The sequence below is a fragment of the Leucoraja erinacea genome, chromosome 2, assembly GCF_028641065.1.
Source record: "Leucoraja erinacea ecotype New England chromosome 2, Leri_hhj_1, whole genome shotgun sequence".
NCBI classification, from domain to species: domain Eukaryota; kingdom Metazoa; phylum Chordata; class Chondrichthyes; order Rajiformes; family Rajidae; genus Leucoraja; species Leucoraja erinaceus.
Window position 1 is genome coordinate 35188019 of NC_073378.1, and position 27067 is coordinate 35215085.

The 27067-nt window shown below is 44.6% G+C and overlaps 1 protein-coding gene across 1 annotated transcript in view; it reads left to right on the forward strand.

Annotated features, from left to right (window-relative positions):
- The window catches only part of cdkal1 (CDK5 regulatory subunit associated protein 1-like 1), a 555783-nt gene that overhangs the window by 506867 nt on the left and 21849 nt on the right, over nt 1-27067 (forward strand). Inside the window, exon 13 of the mRNA XM_055654805.1 lies at nt 26642-26725. Coding sequence (XP_055510780.1) covers nt 26642-26725 — 84 coding nt within the window. The remainder of the gene's footprint in view (nt 1-26641; nt 26726-27067) is intronic.

Sequence of the window (27067 nt, forward strand, 5' to 3'; positions counted from 1 at the left end):
GCATTCGGCCCCCATTCTAAATTAAGTCAGGCACGCTGCGGCCCTTTTTAACGCTAATGCCCTTTGCAGGAACGTCATTAAAAGGATATTTTGTTCGCGTGTTTAATTATTGAGCAAAGTACACAATTGCACATGCCGTCTGAAGCAGGAACTCAAGCTTCTCCAAGTAACAACTCACAACATCAAATGGGTCGTAAGCTTATCCCTGCAGAAGCAAACGTAGTGCATCTATTGAGGACAAAGGCTGAAGTGGCGTGATAGAGTTCGCTTCCAAGAATTGGTACAGACCTCGGGAGCAGCTGTTAATTATAATAACTGCAGTCTGTTAAGTAAAAATGCTCGACACAATTTATTATTCAAGTTATTCTGGAGCAAATTTGCCATAAACAAGCTTTCCTGCCAGGGCATTTGCTGGCTCGGAACATATATTAATTGCATTTCCATACATCAATGCAAAAATACTTCTCGGGGGTTGCAACAAATTCCAAAATGAGAGACAATTTAATAAACTGGATGTTTTGAATTCCCCTGAATGAACACCTCTACCTATAATGGCCTAAAGTTTGCAATTATAAGTTGTCGGAGCAAAATTAGACCATTCGGCCCAACAAGTCTACTCCACCATTCAATCATGGCCGATCAATCTTTCCCTCTCAACCCCATTCTCCTGTCGTCTCCCCATAACCCTTGACACACTTACTAATCAAGAATCTATCAATCTCCACCTTACAAATATCCATTGACTTGGCCTCCACATTGGCAATGAATTTCACAGATTAATTTGTTAGACGTTTCACTGGTGTCTCTCCGATGGACTTGTGGCTTTACCTGGTGATATGCTGATTCAGCAACGGTTTGATCCTTCATACTCAGTTAAGCCGCCCTTTGTAAGATCAGCACTGCAAAGTCTTATTTCTGTTTTGGATTCCTTCAATGTGCCATTATATTCTCTCGCCATGATCAGCACTTTAATTTAATTTAGAGTCACAGCGCAATAACAGGCCCTTCGGCCCACCGAGTCCACACTGACCAGCGGCCCCCGTACTCTGACACTAACCTACACACTAAGGACAATTTACAATTTTTGCCAAAGCCAATTAACCTACAAACTTGTACGCCTTTGGAGTGTGGGAGGAAACCAGAGCACCCGGAGAAAACCCATGGGGAGAGCGTACAAACTCCGTAAAGAAAACACCTGTAGACAAGATCGAATCTGGGTCTCTGGCGCTGTAAGGCTGCATCTCTACCACTGTGCCACCGTGCGGTAAAAATTGTAACTTGTCCCTAGTGTGTGTAGGATAGTGTCAGTGTGCGGGGATCCCTTGTCGGCACGGACTCGGTGGGCCGAAGGGCCTGTTTCTACACTTTGTCTCTAAACTAAACTAAACTAAACTAAAGAGGCATGGACGCTGAGAAACATCTTTCTGAGAAACAGGATCATTTTATTTTACATAACAATAATAATATTTTCTTGCAGACTTAGGAAAGAGCGGTTTTAGCTCCATAATTCTATCCTTTCCATTCAATCGGATTTACTTCAAAAACCATCTAGCACTGAAGTTCAGAGGTAAAGTTTAGTTTAGTTTAGTTTATTGTCACCTGTACAATGAAAAGCTTTTGTTGCATGCTAACCAGTCAGCGGAAAGACAATTCATGATTACAATCGAGCCATCCACAGTGCACAGATACATGATTAAGAGAATAACGTTTAGTACAAAGTCCTGTAAAGTCTGATCAAAGATAGTCTGAGGATCTCTAATGAGGTAGATAGTTGTACAGGACCGCTCTCTAATTCTTGTTAGGATGGTTCTGTTGCCTGATAACAGTTGAATATCTTACTCCGAACCACAATATGCTGAAGATAGACACAAAATACTGGAGTAACTCAGCAGGTCAGGCAGAATCTCTCGAGAAAAGAAATAGGTGACATTTCGGGTCGAGACCCTTCATCTGATGAAGGGTCTCGACCCAAAATGTCATCTATTTCATTTCTCCAGAGATGCTGCCTGACCTGCTGAGTTACTCCAGTATTTTGTGTCTATCTTCACTGTAAACCAGCATCTGCAGTTACTTCCTACACATAATAAGCTTAAGCAGCTGTCGTGCCAACATCTTACATGGGCAGTGGTGAGGAAATAATGTAAAAATATTTTAAATATTTCATATTCTACCACTGTAAACATCCAAAATAAGATAAAATCTAACGTACACAAAAATGCTGGTGAAACTCAGCGGGTGCAGCAGCATCTATGGAGCGAAGGAGATAGGCAACGTTTCGGGCCAAAATCCTTCTTCAAAATATCTAAGATAAAATCTACACTGTCTACTTATATCTTCCATAATTCACACTGCCTCTGCCAAATAATTTAGTTTAGTTTAGAGATACAGTGCAGAAACAGGCCCTTCGGCCCACGAACTCTGCACTGACCAGTCATCCCTGCACGTTAACACATCCTGCACACACTAGGGACAATTTTCACATTTTTTTTAATACTAAGCCAATTAACCTACAAAGCTGTACGTCTTTGGAGTGTGAGAGGAAACCGAAGATCTCAGAGAAAACCCAAGCAGGTCACGGGGAGAAAGAACCAACTACGTACAGTCAAGCACCCATAGTCAGGATCAAACCCGGGTCTCTGGTGCTGTGAGGCAATAGCTCTACCGCTGCGCTATTGTTTATGGCAAATAGTGAAACAATTTTCGGACCATAGAACACAGCCTGGACACACGTCGCTGGGGGAGTGACAGAGCGCTCTGCAGTAAATTATTTATGCAAGAATGACAGGAAAGTAAATCACTGCCACGAGAGAGTTATCCAAATTGCTATCCATAATAATTTTACATGTTGTGGCTTTTAGAAGGTGGCTGCTATCTCCAGGTCCTTGATGCCAGTTTATTGGCAGGTGTCTTAGGTTGACGACGTTGAGCGCTGTGAGACTTATCCCCGCCGGTATTACTTAGCTTTGAACACTCTTCACACGGGACGAGCAGTAGGATGGCAAAATGCAAAATGCAAATTTCAAGCTCCACCGATTACAAACAGCACTCAGGAATTAATGAGTTTAGGCACTCATCTTGTTGATGCCTCTGTAATCTTCTTATGCCAGTGTCAGCAGCTGAATCTGGCTTAAACAAAAAGATGGTAATTCCACGCTCAGGATGGAATCCTCCATTTTCCGAAGATCAGAAGGTCCCACTCAGACTGCCGGGAATTTATGCCAGTTAATAATGAGCCGGGGGATTGGCTGGGGGTTGCAGCATAATCTTAACAGGGGTCCGTGTGTTCTTTATTTTTCATTTCCACAAGGGACCGTGGACCAGTAAATCCTGTTATCGTCCCTGCTTGCATGTGTCTTGGCTGTGCTTCTTGGCTTGTTTAACAAGCAGGCTGATGTCTGCCCAAGCAGCAGATTCACAATGACAGGGTCAACCTATATCTGGGGCAGAGCTGTCACCATTCTTCACTGTTATTTAAAGACGAGACCTGGCTATCTAAACAGAGTTTCAGTCAAAATAAGATTGTTTTCAAACGAGGAGAACAAGGAAGGAAAATGGTCCAGAACGTGCGGTTTACTGTACCAGAAAAGGTTTCAAAAACAATTATCACAAGTGTGTTTTTGTTCTGATTATCTTTCATTTTCTCAACGTGAATGTTTCTTAAATATAGAGGCTTACAAAATCATAAGAGGAATAGATGAGGTAGACGCACAGAGTCTCTTGCCCAGAGTAGGGGGGTCGAGAGCCAGAGGACATGGGTATCAAGTGAGGAGGTAAGATTGAGGCAGGTACTACTATCACAATGTTTAAGAACCATTTAGACAGGTTCATGGACAGGTTCAGAGGGATATGGGCCAGAGGCAGGCAGGGGAGGGGGCGAGATGTCTCCCATCTAGACATGTAGATGGGACATGTGTTAGAAGGAACTGCAGATGCTGGTTTAAACCGAAGATAGACACAAAAAGCTGGAGTAACTCAGCGGGACAGGCAGCATCTCAGGAGAGAAGGAATGGGTGACTTTTTTGGTCAAAACCTTTCTTCAGACTGGTTAGGGATAAGGGAAACGAGAGATATAGACGGTGATGTGGAGAGATAGAGAACAATGAATGAAAGATATGCAAAAAAGTAGCAATGATAAAGGAAGCGGGCCATTGGCATGTTGGTTGGTGTGGGCAAGTTGGGCAAATCATTTCATAGAGAATCATAGAGTCATGCAGCGTTGGCCCAACTTGCCCACACCAACCAGCATCACCGTCTATATCTCTCGTTTCCTAAAGAAATTCCTCCTCATCTCCTTTCTTAAGGTACGTCCTTTTATTCTGAACCTATGGCCTCTGATACTAGACTCTTTCACTAGTGGAAACTTCCTCTCCACATCCACTCTATCCACGGCTTTCACTATACACCCAATGAGGTCCCCCCCTCATCTTTTTAAACTCCAGCGAGTACCAGCCCAGTGCCGTCAATTGCACATCGTACGTTAACCCGCTCATTCCTGGGATCATTCTCGTAAACCTCCTCTGGACCCTCCCCAAAGCCAGCACATCTTTTCTCAGATATGGGGCCAAAAACTGCTCACAATGCTCCAGATGTGGGCTGACCAGCGCCAGCAAGCTGTTGTTTTCAGTACGGAAATTTGGCGCTCTCATCCCTTGTCACGTTAATACACTTGTCACTTTCACGCTCCGACTGCCACATGCATAATCATCTTCCGTAAGCCTCTGTATTCACATCACAATATTTGCTCATACCTTCACTCCCCCTGCCCAGCGTGGGGTTCTTGTTGTGCTGGAAGGAACTGCAGATGCTGGTTTAAACCGAGGATCGACACAAAAAGCTGAAATAACTCAGCAGGACAGGCAGCATCTCTGGAGAGAAGGAGCGGGTGACGTTTCGGGTCGAGACCCTTCTTCAGATAATTTAAAGAAAGATCTTGACCCGAAACGTCACCCATTCCTTCTCAGAGATGCCGCCAGTCCCGCTGAGTTACTCCAGCTTTTTGTGTCTATTGTAGGTTTCTTACTAATAGCCTTAAGAAATGTTCTGGTTAGTTTTCAAAATATTTGAACAAGGTAGCAAGAGAGTGTTGCAGTTTTACAGGAAAATACCTATTGCCTTTCCTTTGTGAATGCAGTTTAGTTTAGAGATACAGTGCAGAAACAGCCCTTCAGCCCACCGAGACCGTGCCAACCAGCGATCCCCACACATAAATACTATCCTACACACTAGGGACAATTTACATTTAGACCAAGCCAATTAACCTGCAAACCTGTACGTCTTTGGAGTGTGAGTAGAGTGATACAATGTGGAAACAGACCCATCGGCCCAACTTGCCCACACCGGCCAACACATCCCAGCTACTAGAGTAGAAACGGAAGATCTCGGAGAACATCCACGCAGGTCGCGGGGAGATTGTGCAAACTCTGTACAGACGGCACCCGTGGTCAGGATCGAAACCGGGTCTCTAGCGCTGTAAGGCAGCAACTCTACTGCTGCGCCATTTTGCTGCCCCAATTGTATTGCGCCAATTTATTTGTTTCATTTATTGAACTTGTTTATTATGTTATGAATGCTGTGTTTACAAACCTGTTATGCTGCTGCATGTAAGAATTTCATTGTTCTGTTCTCAGTAGTTATGACAATGAAACCCGCTTGACTTGATATGGAACATGTGCAGGCAGTGGGGATTAGTTTAACTAGACATCATGTTCGCCACAGACATTGTGGGCCGAAGGGCCTGTTCCTGTGCTATGTTCTATGTTCTAATTCTGACTTCAAAACACCTAGGGCAGCACGGTGATGCAGTGGTAGATTTTCTGCCTTACAGGGCCAGAGACTCGAGTCCTGGGTTCTATTCTAACTTCGGGTGCTTGTTTGCACGGAGTTTGTACGTTCCCCCCCATGACCTGTGTGGATTTTCCCCGGGTGCTCTGGTTTTCTCACGCACTCCAAAGGCGTACAGGTTTGTAGGTCAATTGACATGGTAAAAATGTAACTAGTGTGTGTAGGATAGTGTTAATGTGCGGGGATCACAGGTCTGTGCGGACTCGATGGGCCGAAGGGCCTGTTTCCGCGCTGTTTCTCTAAACTAAACTAAACTAAACATAGGACTCCTCGAAGCAGACTCTTGCAAAATGCCTTATTGGCTACGAAGCACCTCAGGATGCCCGAGACTATGACAAATTATCGAAAGATGTTGATATTTTCAACACATTATGTTCCGTGCTATTTCCTCATGATATATTTGACTGTTGAAATAATGTAAGTACATTTCTCCAAGGTATTTTTCATATCTATATGTCGGGAACAAAATATGCTAAGAAGGCTCAAGCTAATTTCTGCTTAATGCGCATTTAAGAAATAACATTAAGCATTAGTGTCACATTGATCACATTTAATTAATCCCTGACTTTATTCTCATGCAGTTCCTCGGTGATTCTGTAGCGGTGCAACCATATGGCATTGGAAGTAACCTTCTGAGCCACTGCACCCTCTTATTTACAAGAGCAATGAAGAGAGTCACATCGCTGCAGGAGTCCTCTGCACTGAACCCGCATACATTTAACTGGGGGGAAAATTACATGGGAGCAGCAGGGTAACGGCGCACTATATCCTAATTAAGCCGTTAAATGCAAGTGCATCGGTTTCAGTGTGTGCGCCATTCACCCTGAAGCATGCACAGGAGGCCGAAAAAAGTACATTAAACTGACCCTATTTCAAGCCCCTTTTAAATTATATAGACCTTATTCATGGTGGGGGGGCAGGGCAATTGCAATTCAGTTGTCTGTAATGAGATGCATTGCCTCATGTTGAAAGGCTGAGGCTTCCTTTTTGTTATGCTAATCAAGCACTATTGGAAGCCTGACTGCCTTCAATTTCCAGCTAATCCCTCTTGCCTTTCTTTCCCCACCCCCCCTCACCTCTCCACACATCCCCCAACAACAGGGCTGGCTGGCTGACGAAGCAGTAGGCAGGCATTTTTTTTTAAAGATAGTCACAAAATGCTGGAGTAATTCAGCAGGACAGGCAGCAGCTCTGCAGGGAAGGAATGGGTGACGTTTCGGGTCGAGACCCTTCTTCAGACTAGTGTCAGTGGAAAGGGGAACGAGAGATATAGACAGTGATGTAGAGAGATATAGAACAAATGAACGAAAGATATGCAAATGAACAAAAGATATGCAAAAATAACACCGATAAAAGAAACGCCATTGTCAGCTGTTTGCTAGGTGAGAATGAGAAGCTGGTGTGACTTGGGTGGGGGAGGGTTGAGAGAGGTGTAATGCAGGGGTTTCTTGAAGTTAGAGAAATCAAGATTCACACCACTGGGCTGAGAGCTGCCCAAGTGAAATGTAAGATGCTGTTCCTCCAGTTTGCATTTGGCCTCACTCTGACAATGGGGGAGGCCCAGGACAGAAAGGTCAGTGTGGGAATGGGAGGGGGAGATAAAGTGTTTGGCATCCGGGAGATCAGGTAGGTCCAGGCGGACTGAGCGCCGGTGTTCAGCAAAACGATCGGCCAGTCTACATTACAAATGCATCTCTGCCTAACCTGAAAGGACTGTCGGGGTCTAAAGATGGTCGTGGAAATCCCTTGGCAGGCAGCACCAGTGGTTTCCTGGCTTCATCCACCACTAGAATGCAGGTCGGCTTCAACAGTGGAGCAAGAGGGCCAGAGGACATAGGCTCAAGGTGAAGGGGGAAAATATTTTATAGGAATGTGAGGGGTAACCTTTTCACACAGATGGTGGGTGTTTGGAACAAGCTGCCAATGGAGGTAGTTGAGGCTGGAGCTATCCCAACGTTTAAGAAACAGTTAGACATGTATATGTATAGCGCCGGTTTGGAGGGATAGGGACCAAGCGCAGGTAGGTGGGTCTAGTGTAGCTGGGACATGGTGGACGGTGTGGGCAAGTTGGGCCCACACTCCATGACTCTAAGTGTTTGTTGAGGCTCCCCAGCACTTGTTTGACCTGCTGCAGGATGTGCTAGACCATCCACCAGAATGTATTCAGAATTTGTTTTAAATATATTAAACAAACTGTTTATTGTTTATGTAATTTTACACACGGAAAATTGGATGACTTGATGAGCACAGACGTTGGGATGTGATGTTGCAGTTGTACAAGAATTTGGTGAGGCCGCATTTACAGTGGGTATTGTGTTCGGTTCTGGGCACCATGTTATAGGAAAGATGTTGTTAAGCTGGAAAGGGTACAGAGAACATTTACAAGGATGTTGCCAGGACTCGAGGGTCTGAGCAATGTGGAAGGTTGAGCAGGCTGGGACTATTCCCTGGAGCACCTCAGGATGAGAGCTACCGGAGGAGTTAGTTCAGGCAGGAACTATCGCAACATTTAAGAAGCAATTAGATAGGTACATGGATAGATTAGGTTTGGAGGGATATGGGCCAAACGCAGGCAGGTGGGACTTGTGTAGATGGGATATGTCGGTCGGTGTGGGCAAGTTATGTATGGTATATCTGATCTGAGTGGACTGCATGCAAAACAAAGCTTTTCACAGTACCTCTGTACATGCGACAACAAACCTAACCCTAAATCTAGGAAAGGTTTAGAGGGTTATGGGCCAAATGCAGGTAGGTGGGACTAGTGCAGATTGGACATCTTGGACAGATTGGGTCAGAGGGCCTGCTTCCGTACTGTTTGACCATGACAGCGTGGAAACAGGCCCTTCGGGCCACCGAGTCCGTGCAGACCAACGACCACTGGTACACTGGTTCCATGTTATCTCAGTTTTGCATCCTACACTAACACTATCCTACTAGGAACAATTGACAATTTTTACCAGAGCCAATAAACCCAAAATAAGCCAATTAACTTCTTTAGTCCGAGGGTGGTGAATCTGTGGAATTATTTGCCACAGAAGGCTGTGGAGGCCAAGTCAGTGGATATTTTCAAGGCAGAGACAGATAGATTCCTAATTAGTATGGGTGCCAGACGTTATGGGGAGAAGGCAGGAGAATGGGGTTAGGAGGGTGAGATTGATCAGCCATGATTGAATGGCAGAATAATGAAATCCCACTTTTTAAACGCTAATGTTATCCCACTTTTTAAGAAAGGTAGGAGAGGTAGGAGTTAGCCTGACTTCAGGGGTGGGCAATCATAAAAGATGAAATAGCGGCACATTTGGATAGCAGTAACAGGATCGGTCTGAGTCAGCATGGATTAACAAAGTGGAAATCATGCTTGACTAATCTGGAATTTTTTGAGGATGTAACTAGGAAAATGGACAAGGGAGAGCCAGTGGATGTAGTGTACCTGGACTTTCAGAAAGCATTTGATAAGGTCGCACATAGGAAATTAGTGGGCAAAATTAGGGCACATGGTATTGGGGGTAGAGTACTGAAATGGATAGAAAATTTGTTAGCAGATAGGAAACAAACAGTAGGGATTAACGGGTCCCTTTCTGAATGAAAGGCAGTGACTAGTGGGGTACCGCCCTAGTGAGGCCACACCTGGAGTATTGTGTGCAGTTTTGGTCTCCAAATTTGAGGAAGGACATTCTTGCTTTTGAGGGGGTGCAGCGTAGGTTCACAAGGTTAATTCCCGGGATGGTGGGACTGTCATATGCTGAGATAATGGAGCGGCTGTGCTTGTATACTCTGGAATTTACGAGAGGGGATCTTATTGAAACATATAAGATTATTAAGGGTACACAAAAAAGCTGGAGAAACTCAGCGGGTGCAGCAGCATCTATGGAGCGAAGGAAAAAGGCTGAAACCCTTCTTCAGATTATTCGATTATTAAGGGTTTGGACACGTTAGAAGTAGGAAAAATGCTCCCGATGTTGAGGGAGTCCAGAACCAGGGGCCACAGTTTAAGAATAAAGGGAAAGCCATTTAGAACGGAGATGAGGAAACACTTTTTTCACACAGAGAGTTGTAAGTCTGTGAAATTCCCTGCCTCAGGTGAAGGCCGGTTCTCTGGATACTTTCAAGAGAGAGCTAGATAGGGCTCTTAAAGTTAGCGGAGTCAGGGGCTATGGGGAGACGGCAGGAATGGGGATGGTCAGCCTGATCACATTGAATGGCGGTGCTGGCTCAAAGAGCCGAATGGCCTACTACTGTACTATTGTCTATTGTCTGTTGACTTGATGGGCCGAATAGCCTAATTCTACTATAACTTAGAATAGAATCATTTAGAACTAGGTTATGATAACCGACAAACCTGTACGTCTTTGGAGTATGAGAGGAAACCAGAGCACCGAGAGAAAACCCACGCGGTAACCGGTAGAACCTACAAACTCCGTCCAGACAGCACCCATAGTCAGGATCTGGGCCAATGTGATTTTTTAAAATTTATTTGTTCATGGGTGTGAACTCCCTTGGCATTTATTGACCATGCATGGTTGCCCGTGAACTGAGGAGGCAGTTAAGAGTCAGCCACATCGAACAGATGAGGATGGCAAATTTAATTCCTTGAAAGACATTAGCGAACCAGATGGGTTTCTGCAACAATCCAGTAGTTTCACGGTTACCTTTACTGAGACTCGATTTTTAAAAATAATTGCTTGAGTTTAAATTCAACAACTGCTGTGGTGGGATTAGAACTTGCCTCTCTGGATCATTGATCCAGAAATCTACTTACTAATCCAGCAGTTTAACCATGACATCACTCTAACCGGTCAGTATTGATATTTGCATTTACTTAAGATGTATACTATGATTTTTTATTTTCTGAAATTAGCAAGGTACATAGAAAAGTTTTGATTTTAATTCGCCTGGATTGCTTAATCCCTGAAAATTAATTTAATAACAACTCTTAATGCCTTGTGCTATTTAGTCAGTTTTGCTTCCAAGATGGTGCCCAACCCAGATGACTATTTGCGTGCTAGCCGCAGAAGCAGATCTACACTCACAGATTACAATCACTCCACGTTCTTAAATCTCTATCCCGACAGCTTTCTTACTTTATTTCCCTTTATTTCCCTGTTTCTTACTTTGACTATGATTTATACACTGTGAATGGCTTGATTGTAATCGTGTATTGTCTTTCCGCTGACTGGCTAGCACGCAACAAAAGCTTTTCACTATACCTCGGTACACGTGACAATAAACTAAACTGTAACAGTGACTGGAGGAAATTATCTGATGCATCTCATTTATCCTCAAACTTTTCGTTGCTATTAGTGACACAGTGAGGCAGCAAATGGAGCCACTGCCTCATGACGCCAGAACCTTGGGTGTGGGTTACCCGAAAGGTATGTGGGTGGGGAGGGTAACCCGCATAGTGTGTAGGTGAGTGATAGTGGGAGAGATGATGGGAATATGGGTAGAATAAAAAATGGGATTCATGCAGAATTTACTACAAAAAGTAGTAAACACTGCCCAGTCCATCATCGGCTCTGACCTCCCTTCCATCGAGGGGATCTATCGCAGTCGCTGCCTCAAAAAGGCTGGCAGTATCATCAAGGACCCACACCATCCTGGCCACACACTAATCACCCTCCTACCTTCAGGTAGAAGGTACAGGAGCCTGAAGACTCCAACGACCAGGTTCAGGAATAGCTACTTCCCCACAGCAATCAGGCTATTAAACCTGGCTTGGACAAAACTCTGAACATTAATAGCCCATTATCTGTTATTTGCACTTTATCAGTTTATTTATTCATGTGTGTATATATTTATATAATGGTATATGGACACACTGATCTGTTTTGTAGTCAATGCCTACTATGTTCTGTTGTGCTGAAGCAAAGCAAGAATTTCATTGTCCTATCAGGGACACATGACAATAAACTCTCTTGATTCTTGAATTAGTGCAAAATGGGTTGTTGATGGTCAGCATTGTCATGGTAGGCCAAAGGGCCTTTTTTCCATGCAATATCTCTCCATGACTTCCATTTGCAATTAGCATTGTGCATAATGCAGCATCATATAACATAGCACTTGCAGCGCCGGTGACCCAGGTTCGACCCTACCTACAAGTGCTGTCTAAACGTAGTTTGTTCGTTCTCCCCGTGACTGTGTGGGCTTTCGCCAAGATCTTTGGTTTCCTGCCACACTCCAAAGACGAAAAGGTTTGTAGGATAATTGACTTGGTATAAGTGTAAATTGTACCCAGTGTGTCCCTAGTGTGTGTAGGATAGTGTCACCTCCAGTTTAATTTCCATAATAAGGACCATAATAATAATAATAATAAATTTTATTTTTGGGTGCCTTTCAGAAATCTCAAGGACACCTTACAGAGATTAACAGGAATAAAAAACATATAATCAGAATAAAATAAATAATAAAGACATCACAGAAACACAAATTAAAAACAGAATTCAGTCCAAAAACACAATGTGAAAAGAGAGCAGCGGCAGCTAAAGCGCGCCAGCGTCCACTCCCCCTTCCGACAGCCATCTTGGACAAAGACTAAGAGGGTTACTTACAGACAAAAAAAATCATCCCCCCACAATGGATACCACTGTGGGGGAAGGCACAATGTCCAGTCCCCAACCCCAAGTTCACCCAAAGTCAGGCCTATTGAGGCCACCACAATTTGATGTTCCTGGCCGTTCTCACCGGGTGATCTTGCCCCGGCGTCGGGAGAGTCCTCTCAGCGGCTGGGCCACCTGGAACGGCCGCTTCCTAGCTGGAGACCGTGGCTTCCGAAGCCGACAAGGCCGCGCCGGACTGGAGCTCCCAGGCTCCCGATGTTGAAATTGGCGCCGCCCACTCCGCTCCGCAGACCCGCAGCCTGGAGGTGTCGAACATGGCGGACACAGCTCACCGGAGCTCCAGCGCGACGATCCAGCGCGGCGACCCAGGTAAGGCATTGCCCGCTCCACTCCGCGACAGCGCCCCAGAGCTATATCGCCACCGAGGCCGAGGTGCTGGGCGGTCCCCGCAAGGAAATGGCGCTCCAAGCCCGCTGGTAGGCCACGAGGACGGGTCGATGGGCAGCCCAGAGAAAAAGCTGCCTCACCGACCAGATAGAGACCTAGAAGTAAAATTGCCCCCTACCCCCCACATTAAAAAGACAATTTCTCCAATGGACGAAACACAGGACTTAATAAAAACTTAAAATTAAAAAAAAGCGAAGTAAACGGACGGCTACTGGTTAGCAGCCGCTCCCCAAGATGGCTCCTCCTCCGACCATGAACCAAGAATGTGTGGTTGATTGCTGGTTGGCGCAGACTCGGTGGACCGACGGGGCTGTTTCCGTGCTGTATCTCTAAACTAAACTAAACTAAACTTTAGGAATCACTTCCGTACCTCAGAAATCGTTTTACCCAGAACAATGTACCTGGACAATGTTTCTGATAAGCTATCGAGGTTCCTTGAGCAACCATGGCTTCAATCAGTTGCTTGAACAGACATTGATGATGACAAAGGAACTGCAGGTGCTGGTGTGCAAAGAAAAAAATCCACAAAGTGCAGGAGTGACTCTGCAGGTCAGGCAGCATCTCTGGAAAACATGGATAGATATGGACATGATTGAGTTGAGTAATTGTCCATATCCCTTCAAACACTATGGGAAAGGGAATACCATCACTTTTTTTTGATTTCTTGGCATTCAGACTCCAGAAATTCCAGAAAAGTAAAGCAACCTCAAAATTTCGGATCCCATCGTAAAATTGGAGTCATAAAGTCATACGGCGTGGAAACAGGCACTTCAGCCCAACTTGCCCAAACTGGCCAGCATGTCCGATCTACGCTAGTCCCACCTGCCTGCATTTGCCATATATCCCTCTAAACCTATTCTGTCCACGTACCTGTCTAACTGTTTCTTAAATGTTGCGATAGTACCTGTCTCAACTACATCCATACTTGTTCCACACACCCACCAGTTTGCTGGAAAAAAGCTACCCCTCAAATTCCTGTTGTCTTTAGATTAAATTATTTGTATGGAATTCTCTCATCAACCAGCCAACACAATAAGTGTTTTTACTCAATTGATATCTGAAAAGTGGAGCTTTTTGCCAATGTCAGACCTGAGCACATACTCACCAACAATTCACTTTAGTCCCTAGTTTTATGTGTCAAATTTGCAGCATGCACAAATCTCTGCAGTTGACTTGAACTGTCACCATAAAATTTTCATTATGTCTGCATATGAGAACTCACCATAGCCAGCCGGCTCATTAATGTCTCATATGTTTCAGGGACTGCCGCTCGCAAAAATGTCACTGTCTCCTTTCACAAGTGCTACATTTCTCTCCTCTGTACCCTCCCCATCGACCTTGTTGCCTCAGGAATGCATCCATTTGTTCCAAATGCAGGGCTAATTCCTAGGTCTGCCTGTGTCTTTCAAGCTCCCTGACATAGCTGGCGTCTCCACTCCCTGCTATTGTTTCTCTCTGCTTCCATCACCGTACATCACTGTCCTGTTATTCCCTCAAGCTGCAACAACATCCCAAATAGGTTTCCAGTGCAGTGTTGTGTGTTGCTCCGCGCTGCTGAAAGCACATCGGATTTGACAGAAACTGGTAGCTATAAACCTAAGATCCATTATTAAAGGCAGCAGCACTCAATTAAATTGCTGTGTCTGGTGTGTGCCAATATTATCAAGATCAAACCATGAGAAGCGTTCGATTGTTAAATGTACCCTTGCAGTTATATACACGTCGGTAGATTTATATAAATATCTGCACTGCGCCAAGGTAAATGAGGGAATGATCCCCCTTCAATGACATTGGTTGAGAAATAAATGGTGTCCAAGATGTCAGGAGAAATAGCCACTGCATTTTTCAATAGCGCACTGGTATCACGGTAACTCGGGTGGGTTGGGCAGTGTTTAACGTCTGAAGGATTAGCTGAATGTGCTGTGTAAGTAAAAAGCTATCAATTTGTAACGGTTGACATTGTGAGGTCTACAACTTCTCATTTCAATGCAGCCAGCCGAGTTTCCGATTGTAATCTTCAGCTTCATCGCAATCCCAGACAGGACAGGACAGGTGGCTGCGGAAACTGATTGAATTCAGAAAATTGATTTTTTTTTTCCGACTAATGAAAACCTTAATAATGAATGATTTTACACAAGGCGGGGGAAAATGCACATTTACCATTTCAATGATTTCAGAAAACTCAGCTTTCTAATCCAAAAACAGAATCAACAACCCTGTCCGTACAGGGGCTACATTAACAGGTTTATTGATTTTAGTGACGGCATATCCTTTATTGATTTGTTCGCAAGGACAATCCATTGCAGAGAAAATATCAAAACCAATCTACAGAAACTATGTTGGGCCCTGGAATGAACATGAAGTTAGTGTCAAGGATTTAGAATGTCAGGAGGGGATGATTTTTTGTCTGCTCCTTTCTGTATGTCAACAATATTTTACAAAATGCAGAATCAGCAAATATATGATTTGTAGATTTGTACAAACTCATTTGTAAGTGAAGATGCTTGTTATGTCTAACTTGTTTCAGAGCATATCCTTTTCTCTGCCTCAGAGACTGAGTGTCTGAACTATTTATAACCTGCACTAAAAGTCCCCATTAATGTACTGCAGCCCACACCAACCTTAAATGTGTCAATAAAAAAAAGATGCCATAGCAGTGGAAAGTGGTGCAGGGTGTGCAATTCAAGATGAAACCATATGTGCAGTGACTTTAGACTCATTAATCATACATTCCTCCGCATGTAAAGGTTCAGCTGACATGTTATGCATTCACTACAGACAACGTTTTAAATCAAAGAATCAGAAATAACTTAGTTTCAGATAAGTTCCAATATCCCCAGTTCTGGAGTGAAATATCTCAGTCGATTACTCTTAGTATTTGAATATGATAGAGTTTAGATTATTAGTTTATAGAGTCATAGTGATATAGGTGGAAACAGGACCTTCGGCCCAACTTGCCCACACCGCCCAACATGCCCCAGCTACAGTAGTTCTCACCTGCCCTCGTTTGGTCCATATCTCTCCATACCTATCCTATCCATATGCCTGTCTATCTGGTTCTTAAACATTGGGATAGGCCCTGCCTCAACTACCTCCTCGGGTAGCTTGTTCGATACACCCACCGCCTTTTGTGCTAAAAAGTTACCCCTCAGATTTATATTAAATCATTTCCCCGTCAGAAATAACTTACTTTATTAGTTTGGTTAATTTAGTTCTTTAGTTTCTTAGTTAACTTAATTTGTGTTGCACGGTGGCATAGTGGTGGAATTGCTGCCTTACAGTGCCAGAGAGACAGGTTTGATCCTGACTACGGGTGCTGGCTGTACGGTGTTTGTACGTTTTCCCGGTGACATGCGTGGGTTGTCTCCGAGATGTTCGGATTCCTCCCTCTCACCAAAGACATACAGATTTGTAAGTTAATTGCCCTGGTATAGATAGTATACCAGGTGGTAGATGGTATACATAGACAATAGGTGAAGGAGTAGGTCTTTCGGCCCTTCGAGCCAGGGCCATTCAATGTCATCATGACTGATCATCCACAATCAGTACCTCGTTCCTGCCTTCTACCCATACCCCATGATTCCGCTAACCCAAAGAGCTCTATCTAACTCTCATTTGAATGCATCTTGTGAATTGGCCTCCACTGCCTTCTGAGGCAGAGAATTCCACAAATTTACAAATTATGAAAAAGTTTTTCTTCATCTCAGTTCTAAATGGCCTATCCCTTATGCTTAAACTGTGGTCCCTGATTCTGGACTCCCCCAACATCTGGAACATGTTTCCTTCATCGAGCGTGTCCAATCCCTTAATAATTTTGAGGACGTCTAAAGAAGGGTTTCGACCCGAAACGTTGCCTATTTCCTTCGCTCCATAGATGCTGTTGCACCCGCTGAGTTTCTCCAGCACTTTTGTCTACCATAATAATTTAATATGTTTCTATAAGAACCCTCTCATCCTTCTAAATTCCAGTGAATACAAGCCCACTCGCTCCATTATTTCATCATATGACAGCCATGGCAAATCCCTGGCATCCCTGGAATTAACCTTGTGAACCTACGCTGCACTCCCTCAATAGCAAAAATATCCTTCCTCAAATTAGGAGACCGAAACTGTACACAATACTCCAGGTGTGGTCTCACCATGCCTCTGTACAACTGCAGAAAGACCTGCTTTCTTCAATGCCTGTGTACGAGGACACCCAGGTCTTATTGTACTTCCGCTTTTCCTAACCTGATACCCATTCAGATAATAATCTGCCTTCCCGTTCTTGTCACCAAAGTGGGTAACCTCACATTTATCTACATTATACTCCATCTGCCATGCATCTGCCCACTCACCCAGCCTGTCCAAGTCACCCTGCATCCTCATAGCATCCTCTTCACTGTTCACACTGCCACCCAGCTTTGTGTCATCTGCAAATTTGCTAATGTTACTTTGAATTCCTTCATCTAAATCATTAATGTATATTGTAAATAGCTGTGGTCCCAGCGATAAATGTATACATGTAAACTTGTCCCATGTGTGTGTAGGGTAGTATTCATGTGCGGGGACTGCTGGTCGGTACAGACTCGATGGGCCGAAGGGCCTGGGTGAGACTGGTCCTTGATTATGCTGGTGGCCTTGCCAATGCAGTGTGAAGATCTTAAGTGATAGAATCAGAATTAGGTCAGTCGGCCCATCAAGTCTCCTCCGCTATTCAATTACAGCTGATCTATTTTTCCCTCTTAACCCCATTCTCCTGCTTTCTCCCCATAACCCCTGACACCCATACTAATCAAGAATGTATCTATCTCTGCCTTAAAAACATCCATTGACTTGGCCTCCACAGCCTTTAGTGACAAGGAATTCCACAGATTCGCTACCCTTTGACAAAATAAATTCCTCCTCATCTCCATCCTTTAATTCTGAGGAGCGTAGATGGAGTCCATGTGAGGGAAGTTGGCTTGTTAGATGGTCTGGCCTACACCCATAACTCTCTGCAATTTCTTGTAGTCTTGGATATTTCCAACAGATTTGATTGGGAAGAGAGTGTCAATTTTCCCAACTCTGAACAGTATTTTCCTGTCAGTGCCCTCGAATTTCAAAATCATGGACAATAGACAATAGGTGCAGGGTTAGGCCACTCGGCCCTTCAAGCCAGCACTGCCATTCAATGTGATCATGGCTGATCATCCACAATCAGTAATTCTATCCCCAATCATAATTTTAAAGCCACGATCATTTATATTGGATTTCTCTGCCAGACGATACAAGTAAATGCAGGGCAGAAAACTGGGTGTCTTACTGGGACGTGAAGGCCCAGGTTTGGTTCTGAGACTTCACATAGACTTTTGAGTGCTGTATTTGGGCTTGGCAGCTCAAGTGTAGTTGGCAGGAGGATTAGGCAGAGTCCTTGCTTCTCATCATTATCCAGTGACTCCTCTTGAAAACTGCGCCAGTGTGTGTTACACTGTGGCAAGCAACAACAGATGTGGTTAAATGCTCAAATTTTCCTGCGATGCCAGTATTCACACATGTAGAATGTTCATTCGGGTGTGAAAATGAATGACCTCTGGTATGGACACACAGAATGTAGAATAGTCAAGAGTGTTTTATTATCATATGTACACCCAGACAGAACAATGATATTCTTCCTTCCAACAGCACAGCAGAATATTTAAACAGAGTACTCTGTAAACAATATAATATACGAATGACAAAAGTTCAGTATATGTATGTTTGTGTGTGTGTATGTATGTGTGAATATAGAAACATAGAAACATAGAAAATAGGTGCAGGAGTAGGCATTCGGCCCTTCGAGCCTGCACCGCCATTCAATTTGATCATGGCTAATCATCCAACTCAGTATCCTGTACCTGCCTTCACTCCATACCCCCTGATCCCTTTAGCCACAAGGGCCACATCTAACTCCCTCTTAAATATAGCCAATGAACTGGCCTCAACTACCTTTTGTGGCAGAGAATTCCAGAGATTCACCACTCTCTGTGTGAAAAATGATTTTCTCATCTCGGTCCTAAAAGATTTCCCCCTTATCCTTAAACTGTGACCCGCTTGTTCTGGACTTCCCCAACATCGGGAACAATCTTCCTGCATCTAGCCTGTCCAACCCCTTAAGAATTTTGTAAGTTTCTATAAGATCCCCCCTCAATCTTCTAAATTCTAGCGAGTACAAGCCAAGTCTATCCAGTCTTTCTTCATATGAAAGTCCTGCCATCCCAGGAATCAGTCTGGTGAACCTTCTCTGTACTCCCTCTATGGAAAGACTGTCTTTCCTCAGATTAGGAGACCAAAACTGTACGCAATACTCCAGGTGTGGTCTCACCAAGACCCTGTACAACTGCAGTAGAGCCTCCCTGCTCCTATACTCAAATCCTTTTGCTATGAATGCTAACATACCATTCGCTTTCTTAACTGCCTGCTGCACCTGCATGCCTACTTTCAATGACTGGTGTACCATGACACCCAGGTCTCGTTGCATCTCCCCTTTTCCTAATCGGCCACCATTCAGATAAAAGTCTACTTTCCTGTTTTTGCCACCAAAGTGGATAACCTCACATTTATCCACATTATACTGCATCTGCCATGCATTTTCCCACTCACCCAGCCTATCCAAGTCACCTTGCAACCTCCTAGCATCCTCCTCACAGCTAACACTGCCCCCCAGCTTCGTGTCATCCGCAAACTTGGAGACGTTGCATTCAATTCCCTCGTCCAAATCATTAATATATATTGTAAATAGCTGGGGTCCCAGCACTGAGCCTTGCGGTACCCCACTAGTCACTGCCTGCCATTGTGAAAAGGACCCATTTACTCCTACTCTTTGCTTCCTGTATGCCAGCCAGTTCTTTATCCATATCAATACTGAACCCCCAATACCGTGTGCTTTAAGTTTGTATACTAATCTCTTATGTGGGACCTTGTCGAAAGCCTTCTGAAAGTCCAGATATAACACATCCACTGGTTCTCCCTTATCCACTCTACTAGTTAATACTAGATGAACACAAGAGCAACTCTGCGGGACAGGCAGCATTTCTGGAGAGAAGGAATGGGTGACGTTTTGGCTCGAGACCCTTCCGTGTGCATATACTACATATAAATGTATACTATTTATATATATACACTATATAGTGTTTACATATAAATATATGTATGTGTGTATGTATATTTATATATATATATATATTATAAAACGTGCATATAGTGTGTATACACACACAACCACCTGAAAATACACAAACAAACACAATAATAGTGCAAAAAATACAAAGGCAATGCCCTCAAGTATGTAATTTAGAGCTTATTTGGTGGTTGCAGGTGGTGGCCAGTGGTTGCAGGTAGTGGAAGCAGGTACTGAGACTGACAAAAACCTCCGGGAACCGCACGGTTGAGGCAGCGATTCCTGAAAATCCCTTCAGTTGATGAACCCGTGATAAACTGAGGAGTGTTCACCAATTTTTGCAGTCTTCTTCGTTCCTGGGCATTCAAGTTGCCGAATCGGATAATGGTATCCAAAAAAGAGCTGATATCATAGATGGAGCGATGGTTGAGGTATTTGCTTGCCTTGTATTTACAAAGTTAATTTCTTTTCAACAGAATATGGACTAAAATTCTGTTAAATTATGAAAGAATCAAGGCCTCAAGTCAATACCCTTCAACTTGTCAACTTGTAAAATAGCAAGATTAAACGAGAACTTACCAGTTTGAAGTTTGATCTGTATTTTATGAGGAGTTACGATGAGGGATTACGTGAAGAACCCGCTCAGCACTCATGCGCGGCATACTTCAAAGCAGCGGTGTGGAATCACAGATAGACACAGTTATTGAAGTAAACATAGTAAAGACAAGGAGACATCAGTTTATGAATTTGACCCATATTATTGAGGAAGGGAGCGGAGGGCACGTAACTGCTCATAAAATACAGAAAAAAAATACTTCAAACTGGCAAGTTCTCGTTTAATCTTACTATTTTACTTCGGAGTCACGTGAGTGATTCCGTGAAGATTTTAAAGCTCTATGATTTCAAACCGTGTAACAGTTATTACTACATCACTGCCGAAGTCTTTGAGGGAGGAAGTGTGTTATCGTAATCAACCAATGAATCTGTTTGTAGAAAAACACAATGGTATTTTTTAACAATAACAACAAAGAAATTAAATAGCTCCCCTGGGCTTAAATTAAATATTTGCAGTCTGTAAAATCTTTCCTGCAACTAAAACAGGTTTTGCCAACGGCTTATTATAAAAAAATTTGAACGGTCTTTCCCCCCACCATCCTGCTGTAGCCAGGATGTGGTCTATAGGCACGTCCATTCTTTTAGCCGTCGACGTGGATGCTGCCCTGGTGGAATGAAATTTGTACATGTTAGTTTTTATCCCAGCAGCTTTTAGCACCTGCTTGAGCCATCTCGAAATTGTTTGGCTCGTCACCCGACCATAAGGTTATTTATGACTGACCCACAAGGCTTTTCATCTCCCTCGAATATTTTGGTTGTGTCTATGTAGGATAGTAGGATCATGGCACATAACCGTGTTTCTGGTGGGTAAGCCCGGAATTCCACGACTGGATTAGGTGTTCCCGGTCTGCTCTGTTTGATCATTCCCTGGATAACGACAGAGATCTGGTCTGGAGCTGTGAGTATGGTGTCCAGTCGCAATAGGTGTAGTGACTGGACCCTCTGTGCAGATACAAGTGCCATCAACATGAGTGTTTTGAGTATAGATTGTTCCAGGTTGAGGGATCTGGCTGGTGGCCATCCCCTGAGGTATGTCAGGACCACACTGACATCCCATGTATGGGTGTACCTTGGTCTAGGGGGTTAGAGTTGTAAATACCCTTGATTATTTTGACCACCAGCGGGTGGGACCCCATGGCCTGTTGTCCTGGAGCTGGTTTTAAATAAACAGGCAGGGCAATTCTAGCTGTGTTGATGGCTCTGTAGCTGAGTCCTTCATCATGGTGAATGTTCGCCAGGAATTCCAGTACGTTGGTAACTGTAGCGGTTGAGTAGGTGGTCCCTGTATCCAAGCAGTACTTCTCCCATTTTTTGATGCTGGACAAGTGCTGTTTTTTAGTGGATGTTCGGAGGGATGCTGACATGGTGTCGACGGTTTGTTCTGATAATCCCAGTCCCAGAAGTGGTTTGTGCAGAATCTGCAACCCAGGAGTTTGATTTTTTCATGCCACGGGTGGCTTGTGCCCGACACTGGGTGTTAATAATCTGGATCACTGGAGAATACCATCGGAGTTTCAACAACCATGTCATGGAGTATTGGGAGTAGGCCAGTTGGGTACTATCAAAATACCTGAAGCAGAGTCCATTTGTATTGTGCGTAGTCCCCGACTGATGAGGCAGAAGGGTGGAAATGCATAGAAGAAGAATTTCCCCAATCCAGCGCGAACACATCTACCGCTGCTGCCTCAGGTCTGGTTCCCGGGCGACATACATAGATACCTGGTGATTTAGCCTGGATGCAAATAAATCGATATCTGGCGTGCCATATTGCTTGATAACTTTTTTTTTTAAATTGTTGCATGATTGTGCCAATTCAACTATTTTGTCTCTTGGCAATGTTACAGTCACGTAGACTGAATTAATTGTGAAGCCCAAGTAGTCCATGATTGTGGATGCTTAAACTTAGATTTATCTGGATGTAAGACAATCCCAGGGTTTCGAATAACTGTTTTGTAGCTGACACAGCTAACATAGTCAATTCCATGGTCTTGCCTACCATTTAAGACATCGCTTTAAACTGCTATAGCTGCCCCATCCAGGTAAATTTCAGGTATCTGCGATAATCCTTGTGAATGGTACTAAATAGTAAACATCTTTAAGATCAATGCTTGCCATGAAGTATCCTTTGGAATGTAGTTGTTTGGCAGTAACAACTGTTTCCATTTTGAAATGTATATACTTAACAAACATATTTAGTGAAGTTAAGTCAATGATGATGCGACATCCACCATCTTGTTTGGGTTTAGTGAATATATTGCAAGGGTTCAGGTTTTCCCATGATACCCTTTGTAATTAGTCTCACCAGTTCAGCTTGTCCCTCTCGTTTCTTTAACGGAGAGGGGAAAATACCCTCTGGGGTGAATGTTGACCTGGTGGCAATTTTTCTAGTATGAATTGTATTTGTATCCACTAATGCCATTGAGTATATACTGATCACTCGTGATAGACTCCCGTGTGTTAGTATTACTCTATATGCTGGTAGGAACCAGACCCACCTACCTCCATGGTTATGGGTATTATTCTGTTTCCTGCCGGTCCAACGAGTGTTGCACGTCGTCTGACGTGGCGGTGACGTTGGGGGGTGGCACATTTTCCATGGGGTCCGCTCTGGGCCCTGGTCTAAAGAAGACTTTCGGTGATAGAATGCGGACCCCGAGCTTTCATCAGTCCCATATGTAGACGTCGACTGATGGATGCGATGGGGTGCTGCTGCTTATTGTTTTTGGTTTTGCTCGTCCCGGGCCCTGCCCTCATGAGACCGAAAGCTTGTTAAGGCCTCTCCATATCCTTCATATGCTTTGTGAGGTTTTTGCCAGATAGCAGTGGGTCTGGCTCAGTGGCTGGGGTTTTGCACAACCCCGCAAATTTACGATTTTATGGCAGGTCTTATGATTTGTTTACGAAGGTTGTGGTCATCTCCATATTGGTCCACGGAACGAGCAGACGATGTGATGGCGGATGTCAGGAGCCTGAGGACCGCTGCAGTTTTAACTCCTGGTTCTGAATGTTTGCCCCAACGTGCCCCCACTTTTGGCTGTTTGCAGCCGGCACTTTAAGGGACTCACAGTTCTCTGGAGCTGTATACCTCATTGACCACCTCTCCTGTAGGGCCTTGAACGGCCTCCTGCACGTGGGGTTGCCACGTAGCGGTCCACCACACCTAGCAGCTCTTCTTGTTCCTGCACCCCTTGCATACTCCCGATATCTTAAGCCATCGTCCCCTCTTCTTGACCAGCCCAGTCCTGGTCACCAAAGCTACCCTCGGGTAAGGAGGAAGCAATGGACAGTGCAGAAGGCACTGTGGAGGGTGTGCCTGAACTCCCCCCTGCGAGAGCGCCCCTCACGAAGCGCGTCTCGCTGGAGCTCCTGCTCCAGGAGCCGCTCCAGCGGCTCAGGCGGCTGTCTCTCCCCCGGGCGGGTGGAGAGACGTCCCCATCCGACAAGTCGGAAGCCACTGGCCAGACGCCTCTTCCGTGGCTTTACTTCCAGCCCGCTGCTCAGGCGCTAGCGGGCTGGGCTCGGACGCGGTGTCGGGGAATAGCGGAGGCCGGGTAAGCGGTCCTACCCACCCCCCCCCCACTCTTCCGTGGCTTGGGGAACAGGTTTGTTCTAGAGCCTTTCTTCTCTGCCTGAAAGCAGAAGGCTCCTCCTGTGAAAGAAAAACCCGACCTCAGAGCTTACCTGACGGTCCGTTTCTTTCACCCCGTAACGGGAGCGCCTGACTCCCCCGGAGTCCAAGGGGGGCCGCTTGCGTCTGGACTGGCACCGGCGCAGCACCCTGTCTGTGGACCGTAGCGTGTGCAGTCCTGGTGGCTTCTCTCCCCCTTCCGTGAACGGAACGCTCCTTGCCCGGAGTCCAACGGGGGCCGCTTGCGTCTGCTGCTTTGCTCCACCTGGAGCAACAAACAGACACGAGTCGCTGGTTAAACTGAAGGTAAGTACTTACCTAAAGCTTCCTCTTTCAGGCTTGTAGCGGGAGCGCCTGACTCCCGCCTGCCGCTGTTGCCTGCTGAGCGGGTTCTTCACGGAATCACTTACGTGACTCCGAAGTAAAATCAAAAACAATAAATAGAATTTATGCTAGACTCCTGATAAGCAATCTGAACAGCAGTCTGAAGAAGGGTCTCGACCCGAAACGTCACCCATACTTTTTATCCAGGTATGTTGCCTGACCTGCTGAGTACTGACCTGGATAGCGTGAATGGCTCGATTGTAATCATGTGTTGTCACGGTAGTTTAGTTTAGAGATACAGCACGGAAATAGGCCTTTCGGCCTACCGAGTCCGTGCCGACCAGTGTGACACCATACACTAGCACTATCCTGCACACACTAGGGACAATTTACATTATGCTAAGCCAATTAACCTCCAAACCTGTACATCCTTGGAATGTGGGAGGAAACTGGAGCACCCGGAGAAAACCCACGCAGGTCATGGGGAGAACGTACAAACTCCGTACAGCCAGCACCCATAGTCAAGATCGAACCCTAGTCTCTGGCACTGTAAAGCAGCAACTCTACTGCTGCGCCTCTATGCTGTACCGCAGAACACGTGGGCGGCACGTGGCGCAGCGGTAGAATTGCTGCTTTACAGCGTTTGCAGCGTCGGAGACCCGGGTTCGATCCCGACTACAGGTGCTGTCTGTACAGAGTTTGTACATTCTCCCCGTGACGTGCATGAGTATTCTCCGAGATCTTCAGTTTCCTCCCACACTCCAAAGACGTGCAGGTTTGTAGGTTAATTGGCTTCGTAAATGAAATCATTGTCCCTAGTGTGTGTAGGATAGTGCTGGTTGGCACGGGCCTGGTGGGCTATATGAGCCGTTTCTGCGCTGTCGATCTAAAACTAAAACGTGACAATAAACTAAACTGAACTGAACTGAATGATTGATTTGCAGAGCAAAATGGTTCAAGGAACATGAACATGAACCAACAGCACCTTTTGCACAAGACATTGATTGCCATGAGTGCATGCATGGAGCATGTAGACCTGAATGGATGACATCAATTAATATTCAACACACTTAGAGGCTCCCTTATATAATATAATTGAATTGCGATTATATAATTAACACTGATTCTGAATCACATGCTGAAAACTTGATCTTATCAGCATGGATGTGACCTACTCCTGATTATAAAACAGTCATCAAACATTTGCTTTCTGAGGACTCATTTTTCCTTCTGAATAAGTTGGCCAAATGACTTCATTTTCTAACAAGGAACTGCAGATGCTGGTTTACAAATAATTCCAATGCAACAATTCTTACTGTAACTTTGCTGGTGCCAGGCAAATTCAATGCTAGCATTTATATCAAGAGTACTGGAATACAAAAACAGACCTTTGGCATGTTCATCTAATGCTGATCAGTTCATAAAGTCCAGTCTTCAAGGGGACTAATAAATAGAGTAACCAAACACAGCACATAATCATGGTCTCACAATACAATTTCCCTTGTCAAGCCATGTAAGCTAACACAATACTTCCACAGGTAGACTAAAATGCTGGAGAAACTCAGCGGGTGAGGCAGCATCTATGGAGCGAAGGAAATAGGCAACGTTTCTGGCCGAACCCTTCTTCAGACCCTTCTTCAGATGCTGCCTCACCCGCTGAGTTTCCCCAGCATTTTTGTCGACCTTCGATTTTCCAGCATCTGCAGTTCCTTCTTAATCAATAGTTCCACAGCAACTTTCTGCATCCAGCCTGCTATAATTTTACAGTGTGTCAGAAGGAACTGCAGTTTGTCTTTCTATAGTCTTTCCGCTGACTGGTTAACACACAAAAATAGCTTATCACTGTACCTCAGGACACGTGACAATAAATTAAACTGACTCCTGCAAATTTTGCCTGCAATTTCGGAGAATAATCCATTGCTGATGTTGGCTTGGTCAGTCTACACCAGGCTTGCCTTGGAAGATGGCTGAGAGATGGGGACAGATTGAAGTCTTTCTCTAAATAAATTATTTCTGTCTTTGTTGTGTAAAATCTAAGGCTTATGAAATTGCTCTTTAAATTCTAGTTCTTTGTTTATCCAGTGTTCTGAGATGTGTTTACTCCTTTTTCAGGTGGGGAAGAGGCAACATGTTTTGATAACAGAGGAATCATTTGATGGCCAATACTACGTCGCGCACAACAGGTTTTACGAGCAGGTAAGTCAACCAAGGTTTTCTCCCATTGTCTGGAGTATTTGGAATGAGGAATTGTAAAGGTAAGAATATAGTAATGGGAGTTATCTACAGGCCCCCAAATAGTAGTCTGGATATAGGGTGCAAGTTGCAGCTGGAGTTAAAATTGGCATGTAACAAAGGTAATGTCACTGTGGTTATGGGAGATTTCAACATGCAGGTAACCTGGGAAAATCAGGTTGGTTCTGGACCCCAAGAAAGGGAGTTTGTAGATTGACTCCGAGATGGTTTCTTAGAGCAGCTTGTACTGGAGTCTACTAGAGAGAAAGCAATTCTGGAATTAATGTTGTCTAATGAACCAGATTT